At 33.1% G+C, this 13,380-nt stretch overlaps 1 protein-coding gene across 1 annotated transcript in view; it reads left to right on the top strand.

Moving 5' to 3' along the window:
- LOC148617970 (uncharacterized) overlaps positions 1 to 13,380 on the top strand; it is a 163,625-nt gene that overhangs the window by 59,590 nt on the left and 90,655 nt on the right. The window contains exons 27-28 of the mRNA XM_088585159.1: positions 3,971 to 4,000; positions 12,804 to 13,004. Coding sequence (XP_088441285.1) covers positions 3,971 to 4,000; positions 12,804 to 13,004 — 231 coding nt within the window. The remainder of the gene's footprint in view (positions 1 to 3,970; positions 4,001 to 12,803; positions 13,005 to 13,380) is intronic.

Below are 13,380 nucleotides of genomic sequence, written 5' to 3' on the forward strand. Positions count from 1 at the left end.
TGCAGCTTAAATGTTCTTTTTATGAGCGATCTAACTTATTTTCCATTAATTTTATTAATTCTAAAAATCGTTAGGCATAGAAACATAAGAATTTATCACTCATCCGAAGTTACGTATTGTGTTACTAAATTGCAAATAATGCCAGCTAAAAGGGCAGTTTCCTGCTTTGATATTACATGTTTCTTCAATCATTAAAGCTCATAAACTTTCTTGAGTTTGAAGAGTAATCAAGGGAACGAAGATTCTAGCGGAATTCAAAAGAATGGTATCCAGTGACGAAGACCAGACATGGAAAACGGACAAACACAGCAAAGAACATAAAGTAACTAAAATAATATATACAAAGTAACAAAAGTGAATTAGCAACTCGGACTCTCCTAAAAACAAGGAGCATGGACCAGGTGCAGCGGGTGTTTCTTGGAGAAGCAGAGAACGCTTACCCTGCCGCTGCACCTGGTCCATGCTCCCAGTTTTTAGTGGAGTCCGAGTTGCTCATTTGCTTTTGTTACTTTGTATGTATGATTTTAGTTACTGTATGTTCTTTGTTGTGTATGTCTGTTTTCCATGTCTGGTCTTTGTCCCTGGATTACATTCTTTTGATTACCGCTATAACCTTGGTTCTCTTGATTACTCTTAAAAGATATTAATGACATAGAACTATTCCTACAGGTAAAAATAAAAAATATGACTTTATTTTTATAAAAAAATACTTCTATTATCTGTTTTCTATGTCTGATCTTTGTCCCTGGATTACATTCTTTTGATTTCCGCTAAAATCTAATTACTCTAAGGTATTCCACAGAGGTAATTGAATGTATTATGACATTAATGTTTTGTGTATTTGTTAAATGTTTCAATTCTTTTTTTTTGTCGTCATATTTCTTTTAGTGTAATGACGAGGAATCATCATCTTTTTGTTATCGTAGATTTATTACTATTGTTTCTTGTGCCTCTCCGACCGAGTTAAAAGTGGATTTACACCTGTTAAAGACCAACTGGTGACCCCTGAAAGTATACAATGTTTTTGAGTTTCACCGTATCTATTTCTTTTTTCACTTTTTTAGAACAGAAACCAATTTTCTTTATCGGAATATCCTACTTACCTCTCTGAATCAAGTGTACTTTCCCTTTTAATGTGTATCAATTATATGTGATTGTCGTTTTTGTCGATTTACGAAATAAAGGAATGAAGCAAAAGTCTCATATTCATTTATATGAAGTGAATTTCGTTTAATGATTTTGATGTTGCTCATTTGCTTTTGTTACTTGGTATGTATGATTTAAGCTACTTTCGTTCTTTGTTGTGCATGTCTGTTTTCCATTCTGGTATTCTCCCCTGGATTACATTCTTTTGATTACCGCTATAACCTTGGTTCCCTTGATTACTCGTTGCAGTATGATGTACAAATTTTAAGATATTTGCACATACAAGTTCTAACCAATGCATTTTTAAAAATAAAAGTTTTACGGAGTTATAATAGATCTTCTTTAACAGCAAGAGGACTGGTTAGAAAGAAGAGAGATGGTAAGGAAATAGTTCGAAAGTTTTTGGGGTATGCTTGTATCGTACATATTGCTTAAATATAAATGCGTAAAACTAAGAGGCACTCTCTGTCACAATATATATCATCAGATATTTTATACTCTTTAAAAGAAAAGAAAATGAATTGTGGGTTAATAAAGTAAAACAAAAAATAATCACGATAAAGAATTTTAATTTATACAAGGCATTTAAGTACTTCTCTGTCAAAGAATCAGGCAAAGTGTGTATACGGTGTGGCACATGAAGAAAAAAAAATATTACGTTAACCAAATATTTATCCCGATAAGCACCAGAAATAACCATCAAAGTGTTTGTAAATTTTGCCTTTTTAAGATATTGATAGGTTAAATTTAGTTGAAATGCACTATGGTAAAATAGCGGGAAAAAATTCCCACACTTTTTCCTTTTATAAGCATTCAAAAAAATTTCCATGTCACAGATCCATTAAGATAAATTTAAATAGCTGATCAGTTGTTTTCTAGATGTATTGAATATATTTGAAGCAAAAAAGACCAAATTGAGAAATATGATGTGCCATCCATTGCCTGATTCTTACACAGAATGGTTCTTAAATTGTCATTTTTTTTAACAGTGCAGTATTTCTGTGTTGGCATTAAAGAAATCAATAAAACGCCATCAATGGTAGAATGGATGGCACCGGTATACACGCAATACCACTAAGTTGTCAGATCCTTCAATTTGGTATCATAGCCGAACTTTATGTATAACATATAACATTCCCTATCATAATACTTCAACAGCCAAATATGTGGAATAACTGGACGCCCTACTCGTCGCTGAACCAACCTGATCTCAAGCGTTGCTGTGGCCAATTAATTTTTTGTCTGTTCGAGCCCTTTGTAGTTAGTCTAAAATTGACGGTACGTTAACAGCAGAATTTTGGTCTGTTAGATCGGAACGTCCTAGTATGGCCACTGAAGTAGATGTTGCTGCTGTGTAGCTGTTTCGTAAAATTACGTGACTGGATATTAGTAATGACTATATGGCGTAGTAACTTTTTATCTCTCAGATGACCTTTAGTGGTCTCGTTGTTGAAACATGCTAATAGTATCTATTCCAAGAGAAAAAAATATGCTGATAGACATATGTTATATCCGGCAACATGTTACTGCGATTTACCTGCTTCTAATTGACCTATATACGTATTACATTGTTATTCGATTAGACATGCTCATTCATTGTATGATAGCAGTTGATTGTGCGACGTAGAACATGCAGATTTAGTATGTAGTAAATTTGGGTTTCTTGTTAAACTCATGCAAAAATATCAAATTCAGGTATTTGACTCAGACAAGTGGAAGCAGTAATAATTCTGGACCAGTTTTAAATTTTGGCCCGTCTTCAAAAACTCAATCTTTATTTTTGAGTTCCCACATAAAACACCATATGACTATATCAAAAAATTAAAATCACTACGAAAACTAACTATGGAATTCTTATTTTTTTTCTTTTTATCGAGAACAATAAGATAGATTGAAAGAAACAGTAAAGTGTCCAAACATATCTATTCATTTCACGCTTAAATCATTATTTTGTTGATGAATGATATAAAGCTTTAATAACTTTATCTATGAATGTATTTTTTCAAATATAAAAACAGTTAAGGTATAATAAGACTAATCATGACATTCTTCATGCTGATAGCCGTTTTTGATTGGTCAAGAATGTCTTTGCCAGAGAGTTCATACATGAACTACGCCAGATCGTTCATACACGCATGAACGTCAGTCAACCTAAAACCAATATGGCGGCCGTATAGTTCGAAAGAGTGTGGCAACGAACTAGACGGCATACTGTCGCCGTATGAATAGTTTATTACATCCACATTGATTTTACCGGTCAAGTTTGTTTACCGAGAGTAATTTTCAGCTCGGGGAAACAAACTTATAAATGCTTAAAATTTAACTACCAGTAAATTCGCCCCAAAATTAAATTGTCCCAGAAATAGATTTTATAGATACATTTACTGGTGCAACGAATTTAAAAAAAATTATCAAATGTCGGAATAGAATTATAAAGATTAAACAGCTATTTTCGATCGGTATTTGAAGGAAATAGGAGCTACTGCTTACCATATTTCTTGTAAAACAAAACTCTTTTACTTGTAAATAAAGCAGATCATACCAATAAAACACCTTAAATTGGCCTAACCTTTTTAAGCGATGACATCCATAGTTGCATTTCTTGCAAATTATTTGCATATTTGCATGACATATGTACACTATTTAACACTTTGTATTATCAATAGTTATTTTAAAGGCCACAGGAGGTAAAAAACTATTCATAACACATGACAAGGCTAATGATTGGATTAAGCATTGTGTATAGTTGTCACATATTTATGTTTTTTGAATTTTTCTGTCATAATGGGCTTTAAATTTATTCTTCTATTAATATTTTTTGTAGATGGAAATACACAAGACGTAACAAAGTATGGTAAGAACGTATTTAAACTGCTACAGATTTAGTATATAGTATGACTTTTTTTAAATATACAAATACTTTTGATGGAGACATAAGAGTAAGTTTAAGCTTTGTTTTTGGTCGAATGACAACTATGGATTTATCTTTTGAGGAAAATGACATGACCAGCAAAATCGTTATTTGATATAGCCTAGCTGAGTGGTCTAGAGTGTTGGACTTAGTGCAGGTGTTGTTGCCAGAGATGACGAGTATCAATCCTGCAAACGAAACAACCAAACATTTGCTTCAAAAATTTGACAGTTCTAACATTGTAAGGAACTTTTCAGACCCTTATATACAGAATGATATTTATAAGTACATGATGAGTTTGTTAGTATCTAAGCCTCTGAAAACACTCCAATGGTGTAGAAAAAGTCAACTTTGCAATCAATTATTTGTTCGTTTCCTCCTTAGGACTCCAACACGTTGGCATGAATGTTTCCTAGGGTATTCTGCAAAAGTACGTTTGGACTTTTGATCCCGCTTACAACATAGCTACCATATGAATTGATATAATATAGTGAATAGAAAAAGGTCAATTATTTTGAAGTATATCTTAAAATACTATGAGGGATAACGAAAAAGAAGATGACCTTATTTTCTTTGGCTTTAAACTCTCTACGAAAGTCGGATAAAAATTGTAGGGAGATCCCTTGTAAGGATTGTTCCTTTTTCATCTTTTAACCAATCCAATACCTTAATATCACAGTAGATAAAAAAACTTTGATTAAATGATTCTTACGATGTTTAAAGCCTACATATATTCTCATTGGATCGACATCTTGTTTTTTATTGCTATGAAAGGCAAAAAAGTGTCTTTTTGTTAGTCAATACATTATGAAACCATTATAAATAATAAAAAACAACTTCAGTTGATGAAATGATTTTTAAGACAATGCATGCATACAAAAGTTAACGCGAGACGAAATTGTGGGACAACTCTATAATTGAGTTTTTGCCATTGAAAGGAAAAATATGATTTGTGCAGAATTTAGCCAACTTCTAGAAACCAATAATAGATAAAAAAAATTTTGGACAAAATAAGTTTTCCAATCAACCATCTAGATAAGACTTTTTTGAAGACGTTACATCACACTTCAAAATATTACACAACTTTTGTTGCCCGTTCTAAATACATGTAATTGATAAATGGATTGAGTGTTATTCATTTATTCAGTATACGAATAAAAAGAAGTATTCAGTACTGGTATTAATTGTCCAGCTATTCAAGTTATACTCATAAAATCCCCTCAACACATTCATCCTTGATCACACTGCTCTGTCATTTCATAGTTCCCATCCTGATTGAAATGTTCATGCAAGTTAAACCTGGTATACGGCTATTGTTTTTTTCTCAGATATCTCATCTTCCGTGTATTTAGGAAAACCTTCTACATGATCCGACGAAGCCTCAATTTTCACCCATTTGTGAGACCTTTTGTCCAGCTCTTCTCTTTCTACTTCCTCTTTACACAAATTACTTTGCGCGGTAAGATGTCTCATCTTAGCAGCCATAACAATGTCTTCTTTTTCATCTCTTAGCAGCCATAACAATGTCTTCTTCTTCTTTGAAAACACAGACAAATTGAAGAAAAAAATGGAATTCAGTTGGAGATGGATAAGGAGGGTTGTACCTCTATATCGCCTGTTATTAAAATTCCGGTATGAAACTGCCCATCGACATGATAATTATATTTTATCATTACACTAATATTTTTTTTACTATAAATGCGCGAGGGTTTCTGACTCTGGTTTTGCTGTAATATTCATATCTTGTTGCAAATAGCACATATAATCTCCACATAATCTCCAATGTAAGGAAGTTGTGTATTTTGTTTGTTCTGTCCGGATATCGCCATACTCTAACCCTCCCGTTCACACTCCCTACGGCACAACGAATCATTGAAAAAGTTATCACCACATCTCCACCACAACTCAAAAAGGAGTAGTCGCAGCCACAATGTAAATGTTAGAAAAAGAAGTCCAATGTCCAACTTTAACGATAACCATACAATAGTATTAGTCTGTATGTTAGAATTATAGAAAAGATACAAGAATATGTCCAGTTACTTACCTAAGACAGGGTATCCCAACTTATCGGAACAGACATAAATGAGCGCAGGCTTAATACTAACGATTGATCGTCAATTACTATCCAACCACAGTACATGTAATTTTTAACCCATGACAACATTTTATAGGTCTATATTTTAGAATGAAAATATAATCTTGACTTAAGCTCAGACGATGAATAAGACTTTTTTCTCACTTTATGAATAAGCGTTACGCAATGTGCAAATCTTTATGTCTAGTCTTAAATTATTACCATCTTGAAGTGTGTTTTTCTGTCCTTTCTGGAGAAAAAGAGGACATTTTTCCAATTTTCTGCCAAATATTTAAAGAATGTCAGCAGAATCCAGCAGAATCTCGGAATCCCCGACCATCTATGAAAATGTCGTCTTCTATTATCCTGGATATAAGTTTTTGTACCTTTGATGCTAAGATGTCATTCAATATTTTTTCATTAGAATTTTTTCCATCGGCTAAGTAAGGGCCTAGCACAGCGACAATATATCCTGTTCTGGTTACAATCATTAGAGGTTTTACAAGCGGTCTGTGCTTATGTAAACTATAAGAACGTCATTGGGACTCAAAATCCATACTTTTTTGTATAAGTCCTATCTCAGTAACAAATATTAGTTTGTCTCTACTAGAAATATCAGGATCAAAAAGTTCCTCAGCAAACGGACGGGTGTGTTTTTTATCATCTCTTCAATTTGCAGATAGGGTACAAATTTTTTTTGAAGCTCCAAATTCAGAAATTTGATCTTGAAATTCGTACTAGGATCAATTTTGGTCCTGGCTTTTTACAAAGGATGTATGACTATTAGAGGTGAACTGTATTGGTAACCTAACTGTCATCAATTATTTTTCTGGTATGGGCTGGTACTTGGCCGACACTCTCAGTTTCAGCATTTCTTTTTTTCTATTTCTTGTTTGAATCTAACCATCTGATTCTCAGATTACTCGCCGTTGTCTCGTCAATTCATTTTCTTGCCCAAGAGACGACTGATTATGTTTTCTTAATTCTTTGATTTCAATTGTCATGCTTTCAATTTGTTATTTCATGCCCTGAATAATGTACTTATCTTTATTGGACTTTGAATTGCTTGCATGATGAGAGCTGTGTCACAGTAAGACTGTATAGGGCCAGAAAATGGGGTTCTCATATAAGGATCGTTGATTTATATCTCCCTTTCACGTGTAGTTTATAAGGACTGGAAATACTGCTCAAATTTTGGATTATCTCCTCTTGGTTTGTATTGTTCTGATGTGTTAAAACAGGGGCATTAAATGAATATGAGTCATCATGTGTCAATATCATGCTTATATCATGCTTTATTTTCACTTGGATGCCTATTCTGATTTATTGAAACAGGGATATAGGAATAATCAGAATCAGAAATTATCTCCCCCTGATTGAAAGAACTTTTGGGGTCTCCTGAATAATGGCATTCAATATTGCTAGATGAAGATCCAACATGTGTCTCGTTATGTACTAAGAATTTTTTTGTATTTGTATATATATGTATTTTTTGTTTGAAATAAAATTGTTATCCCATATCAGTCCGGATCATTCGGCATCGTATTCGTTACGGACGTTTTACTGTGCCCTTGTCTCAATAAGCATTCAAACCAAACAAGAAACGAAGAGTGTTCGACAAACGTCGAATTCTGACGTTACCGAATGTGCCGCAATAGCGTGCGTAACGTCTACGGTGAATGAAACGACGAATCGCCGTCTAGACCTATCTGAATTTGCAAAAAAATGACGTCAAGAAAATAGCAAATTTTGAATCAATTAGAAATTACAACATATAAAAGCATAAAAATGACAGCACAGCAGTCGTTTTTAATGTTCACCAAAAACAAATATATTCAATTTTAAACCACTGATCAACAAATAGTCAATGTAGCTCAATCGGCAGCGTACTCGTCTACTGACACGAATGTCCAGGTCTATGATATAACGGAACTCAAACTCAGAATCATACAGCCTGACAGCTTACCCATAGTCTACCGCTTTTCCATATTTATAAGAGGTAAACTTTATGATGGATACACCGTAACGATACACGAGTGCATGATGACGACCATAAAACTTCTTTAGTGATGACTTCAGTCTTGTAGCAATATTACCCTGTTCCTGAAGCTTACTTGTAAGAAGCCTAGCATGATAAAAAAAAGTCAGCGTAGTTTCGGCAAGCTCTGGCATATCGTATGAGTTGTAATATGAAAACTCTATGAAGTAGATACATGTAAATGTTCTGTCAGAAACAACGCCATTCTTTCGTTTTGACGCTATAGCACACACTTTTGCATTTTGCGGTTTGGCCGCATTATTGGAGCAAAATCAGGCAACGTTTTTTTTTCACCTCTCTTTTATTACCATTTCAATATTTGTGTTATTTTTTTCTGGTCAATGCTTGCTGCCACGTCGGAAAATCAGTTTAAAGTCAAAAACTCCCCGTTTTCCGTGTCCGGAGCCGATTTTGATCTTATTTTACCACTTGTTGGTTCGTTAAATTACCACATTACGTTCGTGTGAGAAAAGTTAGACTCGTGAGTAACTTTCATAGTAGGATGGGATCAATCAACAAGGCGTTTTACTTTTTGTGATTTTACAGGGTCGTATATATTGAATAGTTCTTTTAGTAAAATATTCAGTGCTTAGTAATGCCTAGTCTTTATGCTATTTGACTATTACATTGTTACACTTCATCTTTAGTAATTTTAACTGCTAATGGTAATTGACTACTGACGACTGAATCCTCCTTTGTTCCAAAAATAAAAACGGCTGAAGCGCCTGGCTGTTGGCAGGCAGTTGAATGTACTTTCTGATCAAACAGGGAAATAACATGATGTCAACCTGCCAATGACTTGCCTATTTAAAGATATTAATCACATAGACCTATTTCTACATGTTAGAATGAAAAAAAACTATGACTTTATCTTTATAAAAATTACTTTTAATCATCTGTTTTCTATGTCTGGTCTTTGTCCCTGGAGTTTGATTTTCGCTAGAATCTGGGTTCCCTTTATTACTCTAAGGTATTCCACCTAGGTAATATATTACATTATTTTTATGTGTCTTTGTTAAATGTTTCATTTTTTTTTACCTTACTTTAAAGAGGAATGTTCTTAAATCTATTTAAAAATAACTCTGTCACATCTTAATCGTAACAAATGATATTGTTTTACACTTAGAACAATATTAGGTAAAAATCCTATTTAGAAGAGTTTAGCAGACAAATTTTGTGAAAGTAATGGGTTTCTCGCTAACTTCAATCTGCGTAAATTCTTATTAAGATAATAAAAACTTTTCTGAAATTATAACTTTTGTCCTGTGATTTTTAAATAAGAAACACAATACAATCAATATGTGCCTGACTATTACAATAATTCATAATGTTCTGTCATGCAGGATGGAATTCGTTTACATAATATATATATTTTTACATTCTAGGATTTTAAACTGTTCGAATCTCGATCTACAGTTTACCGAATCATTTGTACAAGTCACATAGAGTGTATACAATATCAAGTTAGTCTTTGGTACAAATGCAGTTTTATAGGATTTGTATACGTTTGAACCCAACCTGGTTTTTTTCTATTTATTTAAGGTAGTAGACCTGAGGTAATTTTTCAAATGATTCAATTTTCTTTAAATTTGTTAATAGTTTTTTAATAACTGATGTACATCTTTCGACTAATCTTTAAGAAATTTTACCGTGCAGATTTTGAACAATTAGGATAGTAAAATTGCTTTTATTGGAAATCTGAATCAGTTGCTAAACTAAACCATATCTGGTATTTTAGGGTCATTTTTGACAGAATATTTAGATAAACTACTGAATATTAAGTCAAATTCACTAAAGTGGACCAGTTGCACCAGTAGGGTAAGCGTCCCCTGCTTTTGTAGAAACATGTGACGAGTTGCTCTTCAAAAATGTCGTCCAGGGTAAATGAAAGAGAAAAGGAAAATTATGACACGTTGAACAAATCGATTCTAATGGTGCAGGTGTATACACCGTAACAAAGAGTTACTGGGCTTTTATTTTACCAAAATTACAAAAAGGGGTCAATTATCAGCTGTTTACCTATATAAAAAAACTTCTCTTTTGCAATAATCTACAATTCAAATTGACACAAGATTGATATTATATTGACCTTTCATGTACAAAATGAAAAAAACAAAGTTTTATAAAAGTTTACTGATTTTGTTTAAATGTAGAAATGATCTTGAGGTACAGCGTTGGAAAAATTTCTCTTTCAGTCATATTAACGGCTAAAATCATGGCGGTATTAAATATGAGTGTTACCTAATATCAAATTATGATGAAAGAAAGACGTTGCTGGGCACGGAATGATGCAAAATAATGGCACTCAAATATTCATTTTCTCTATGTTGGGACAAATTTATATGATGGACACAGTTATATGCCGGACCGAGTTAAATGCTGTGTGTGTATTGTATTTTCGAGTTTTTAATGTTATTTAAAAAAAGCCATCCCCGCTATATCTGTGTCAACAAGTTTGTTAATTAATATTTTCCAAAGTCCCAGAAATTACGTTGCACAGAGTTTCAGTATTTTAGTAATACCCTGCTGTTCAAAAGTGCAAAATGTAAATAAACAAACTAGGGTTTTACAAGTCATAAATATAAGTAAAATTATTATTATTATTATTATTAATATTTGCTTTACGTCTTTTTTACGCAATTGCAGCCCCATTTTACAACAATGAAGTAAGGGTAGAAAATCCCCATTTTCATTATACTTATATATTTTACTATGTTTTGAACAAAGTTTATATATTTTTTGGTTATATTCATAGTCCAATGTCCTTAATGTCCTTTGTCTAATGAAATAGTTCTTATAGAATTCTTTATCTTTAGATAGTCAGTAAAACCTGATCGGAAACCGTTTTAACCAGATAAAGCCTGATATACTGTAGTTGCAAATGAAATACATTTTAAACATTTGTCTCAACTTAAACTCTATGTTCGGAATGGATTTAGTTTAATCAATTAAGTGTAAGTGTTTGTAAGAATGAGACGAAATGGGAAAAAGGGTGAATAAGTCAAAGAAACAACAATTCTACTTGGATGAGGAATGTAAGCTCAAAGCCAGCCATCGGTCTCCAATGAACGTCGAGGAAACCCTCAATCCACAAGGTAAGCTGGGGCTTGCCCCAAAACAATATTATACACAAGTACAGCAAGAGTAATCAAGGGAACCAAGGTTATAGCGGTAATCAAAAGAATGTAATCCAGGGACAAAGACTAGACATGGAAAACATGGAAATCAAAGAACATGAAGTAACTAAAATCATACATACAACGCAACAAAAGTAAATGAGCAACTTGGACTCCACTAAAAACTGGGAGCATGGACCAGGTGCACCGGTAGGGTAAGCGTCGTCTGTTTTTCTAGAAACCCCCCCCCCCCCGAGTTGCTCATAAAAAGTCAAGTCCGGGGTAAACAAACGAGGAAAGGTAAAGTATGACCCGTTGAACAAATCAGTTTTCATGATGCTGATGGATACATCATAACGATCCATGATGACGACCATAAAACTTCTGTAGTGATGACTTCAATCTTGTTGCAACATAATCCTGTTAATTAGCCTTTTCAACGGTTTCGTCAACTTTTTTATTAAGTTTTGAGCTTTCCGTGCTTTGTGAAAAATAATGCCGTAAAAATTAGGGTTGGAGACATTTGTTTAAAAGTTTAGTTGTAAGAGGTCTTGGTGCACAAAATCCTAGTAGTTTATATTAGCTCTGGCATAACGTATGAGTTGCAAAATGATTACTTAATGCGATATGAAGTGAAGATATTATCTGGCCTCGGGCCGAAATTTTCATTCTGGTTGGGTTGTTATCTCTTTGACCTATTCACAACTCATAGTCTCGTTATATGCAGCCAATACCTTTTAGTTTGCATAATCGCTTTAACAATCTTCTTTGAAGTCATATTATATACTTATTTCTTGTATAGATGTGTATTTTGATCTGACATTTTTCTTATTGTCAGTTTACTAGTTATAACGGGTGAAAATGGCTTTACTGAGGTGCTAGTATTTTTTATTAAATACACGTGAACCGTTGAAGAGAGTATTCTTTATTTCCATGAAAATGCGAATTCAAAATAATCTTTGAATTTTATGACGTCACAAACACTCAAGTAGGTTCTCAAAAAAAAAAAAAAATCGTATCGTGATTATTCAATAAGTTAACACCAGCTCCCACGCATTTTGGTTTTCATGCTTTCATCAAAGGTCAGAATATAGACATGTCTTTTAGGATACATGACTCCAAAATTATACCATTCCTGCCATAATGTGCGAATTTATCTTATGTTTCTTTACCATAATATAACCTGAAAGATTGTATTTATTATTCACTATATTTGCATAAATTTGGACTTTGGTTTTAGAGTTTACAGACTTTTGAATTAAAAATGAAAATTTGGTGACAGTTCACTATAAGTATTATATTGCTTAGATTGTGAGAGTTACTAAAGTTTCTCTAGAATTGATTCTATATTTTATTATTTCTAAGATAGCATATAAATTTTATATCAGTCGTCTTCTTTGTATATTTTATTGATGGAATTAATTGCTTTGTGTTTTTCTTTGTGCCTTGATTATTATGATAATCGAGTATGACTTTATGTTAGTTTTATGTGATATGTTCTAAGTATCTTTTCTGTAGATGATATGCTTGCATTTGGAAAACCAACGAGTCTGCTACCGAAAGACGGCGCTCATTATGCACATTTAGCTGTTGATGGGGATCTTGAAACACATGCATCCACCGCTAATAATTATGAAACTTGTTGGATTGTTCACTTAGGAGAGGATTATATCATCAGGGAGGTTTTGGTATACGTTGTTAAAGCAGGCCAGGGGACTCGTAAGTTTATAATGTCATCTATATCCTCTTAATTATTAATTTCTCCTAATCAAATCAGCTATTAAACCAGTTTTTTATGAGTGGAGAAAAAGGTCAGCGAATAGCTCAGCACAATTTTTCCCCATTTTCAACCGTTTGTTAAAACTTGTCCACCACACTTAACAAGCATATTGGAGATTAAAATATTGACAAAGACCAGACATGGAAAACAGACATACACAACAAAGAACATTAAGTAACTAAAATTATACATACAAAGTAACAAAAGTAAATGAGCAACTCGGACTCCACTAAAAACTGGGAGCATGGACCAGGTGCAATATATTCAATCAAAAGACATATCTCATGGCTGTTGAAACATTTTTTATCAAAGACG

The sequence above is a fragment of the Perna viridis genome, chromosome 5 (genome assembly GCF_037379345.1).
Source record: "Perna viridis isolate PV_CMFRI_1.1 ecotype Kerala chromosome 5, ASM3737934v1, whole genome shotgun sequence".
Lineage (NCBI taxonomy): Eukaryota > Metazoa > Mollusca > Bivalvia > Mytilida > Mytilidae > Perna > Perna viridis.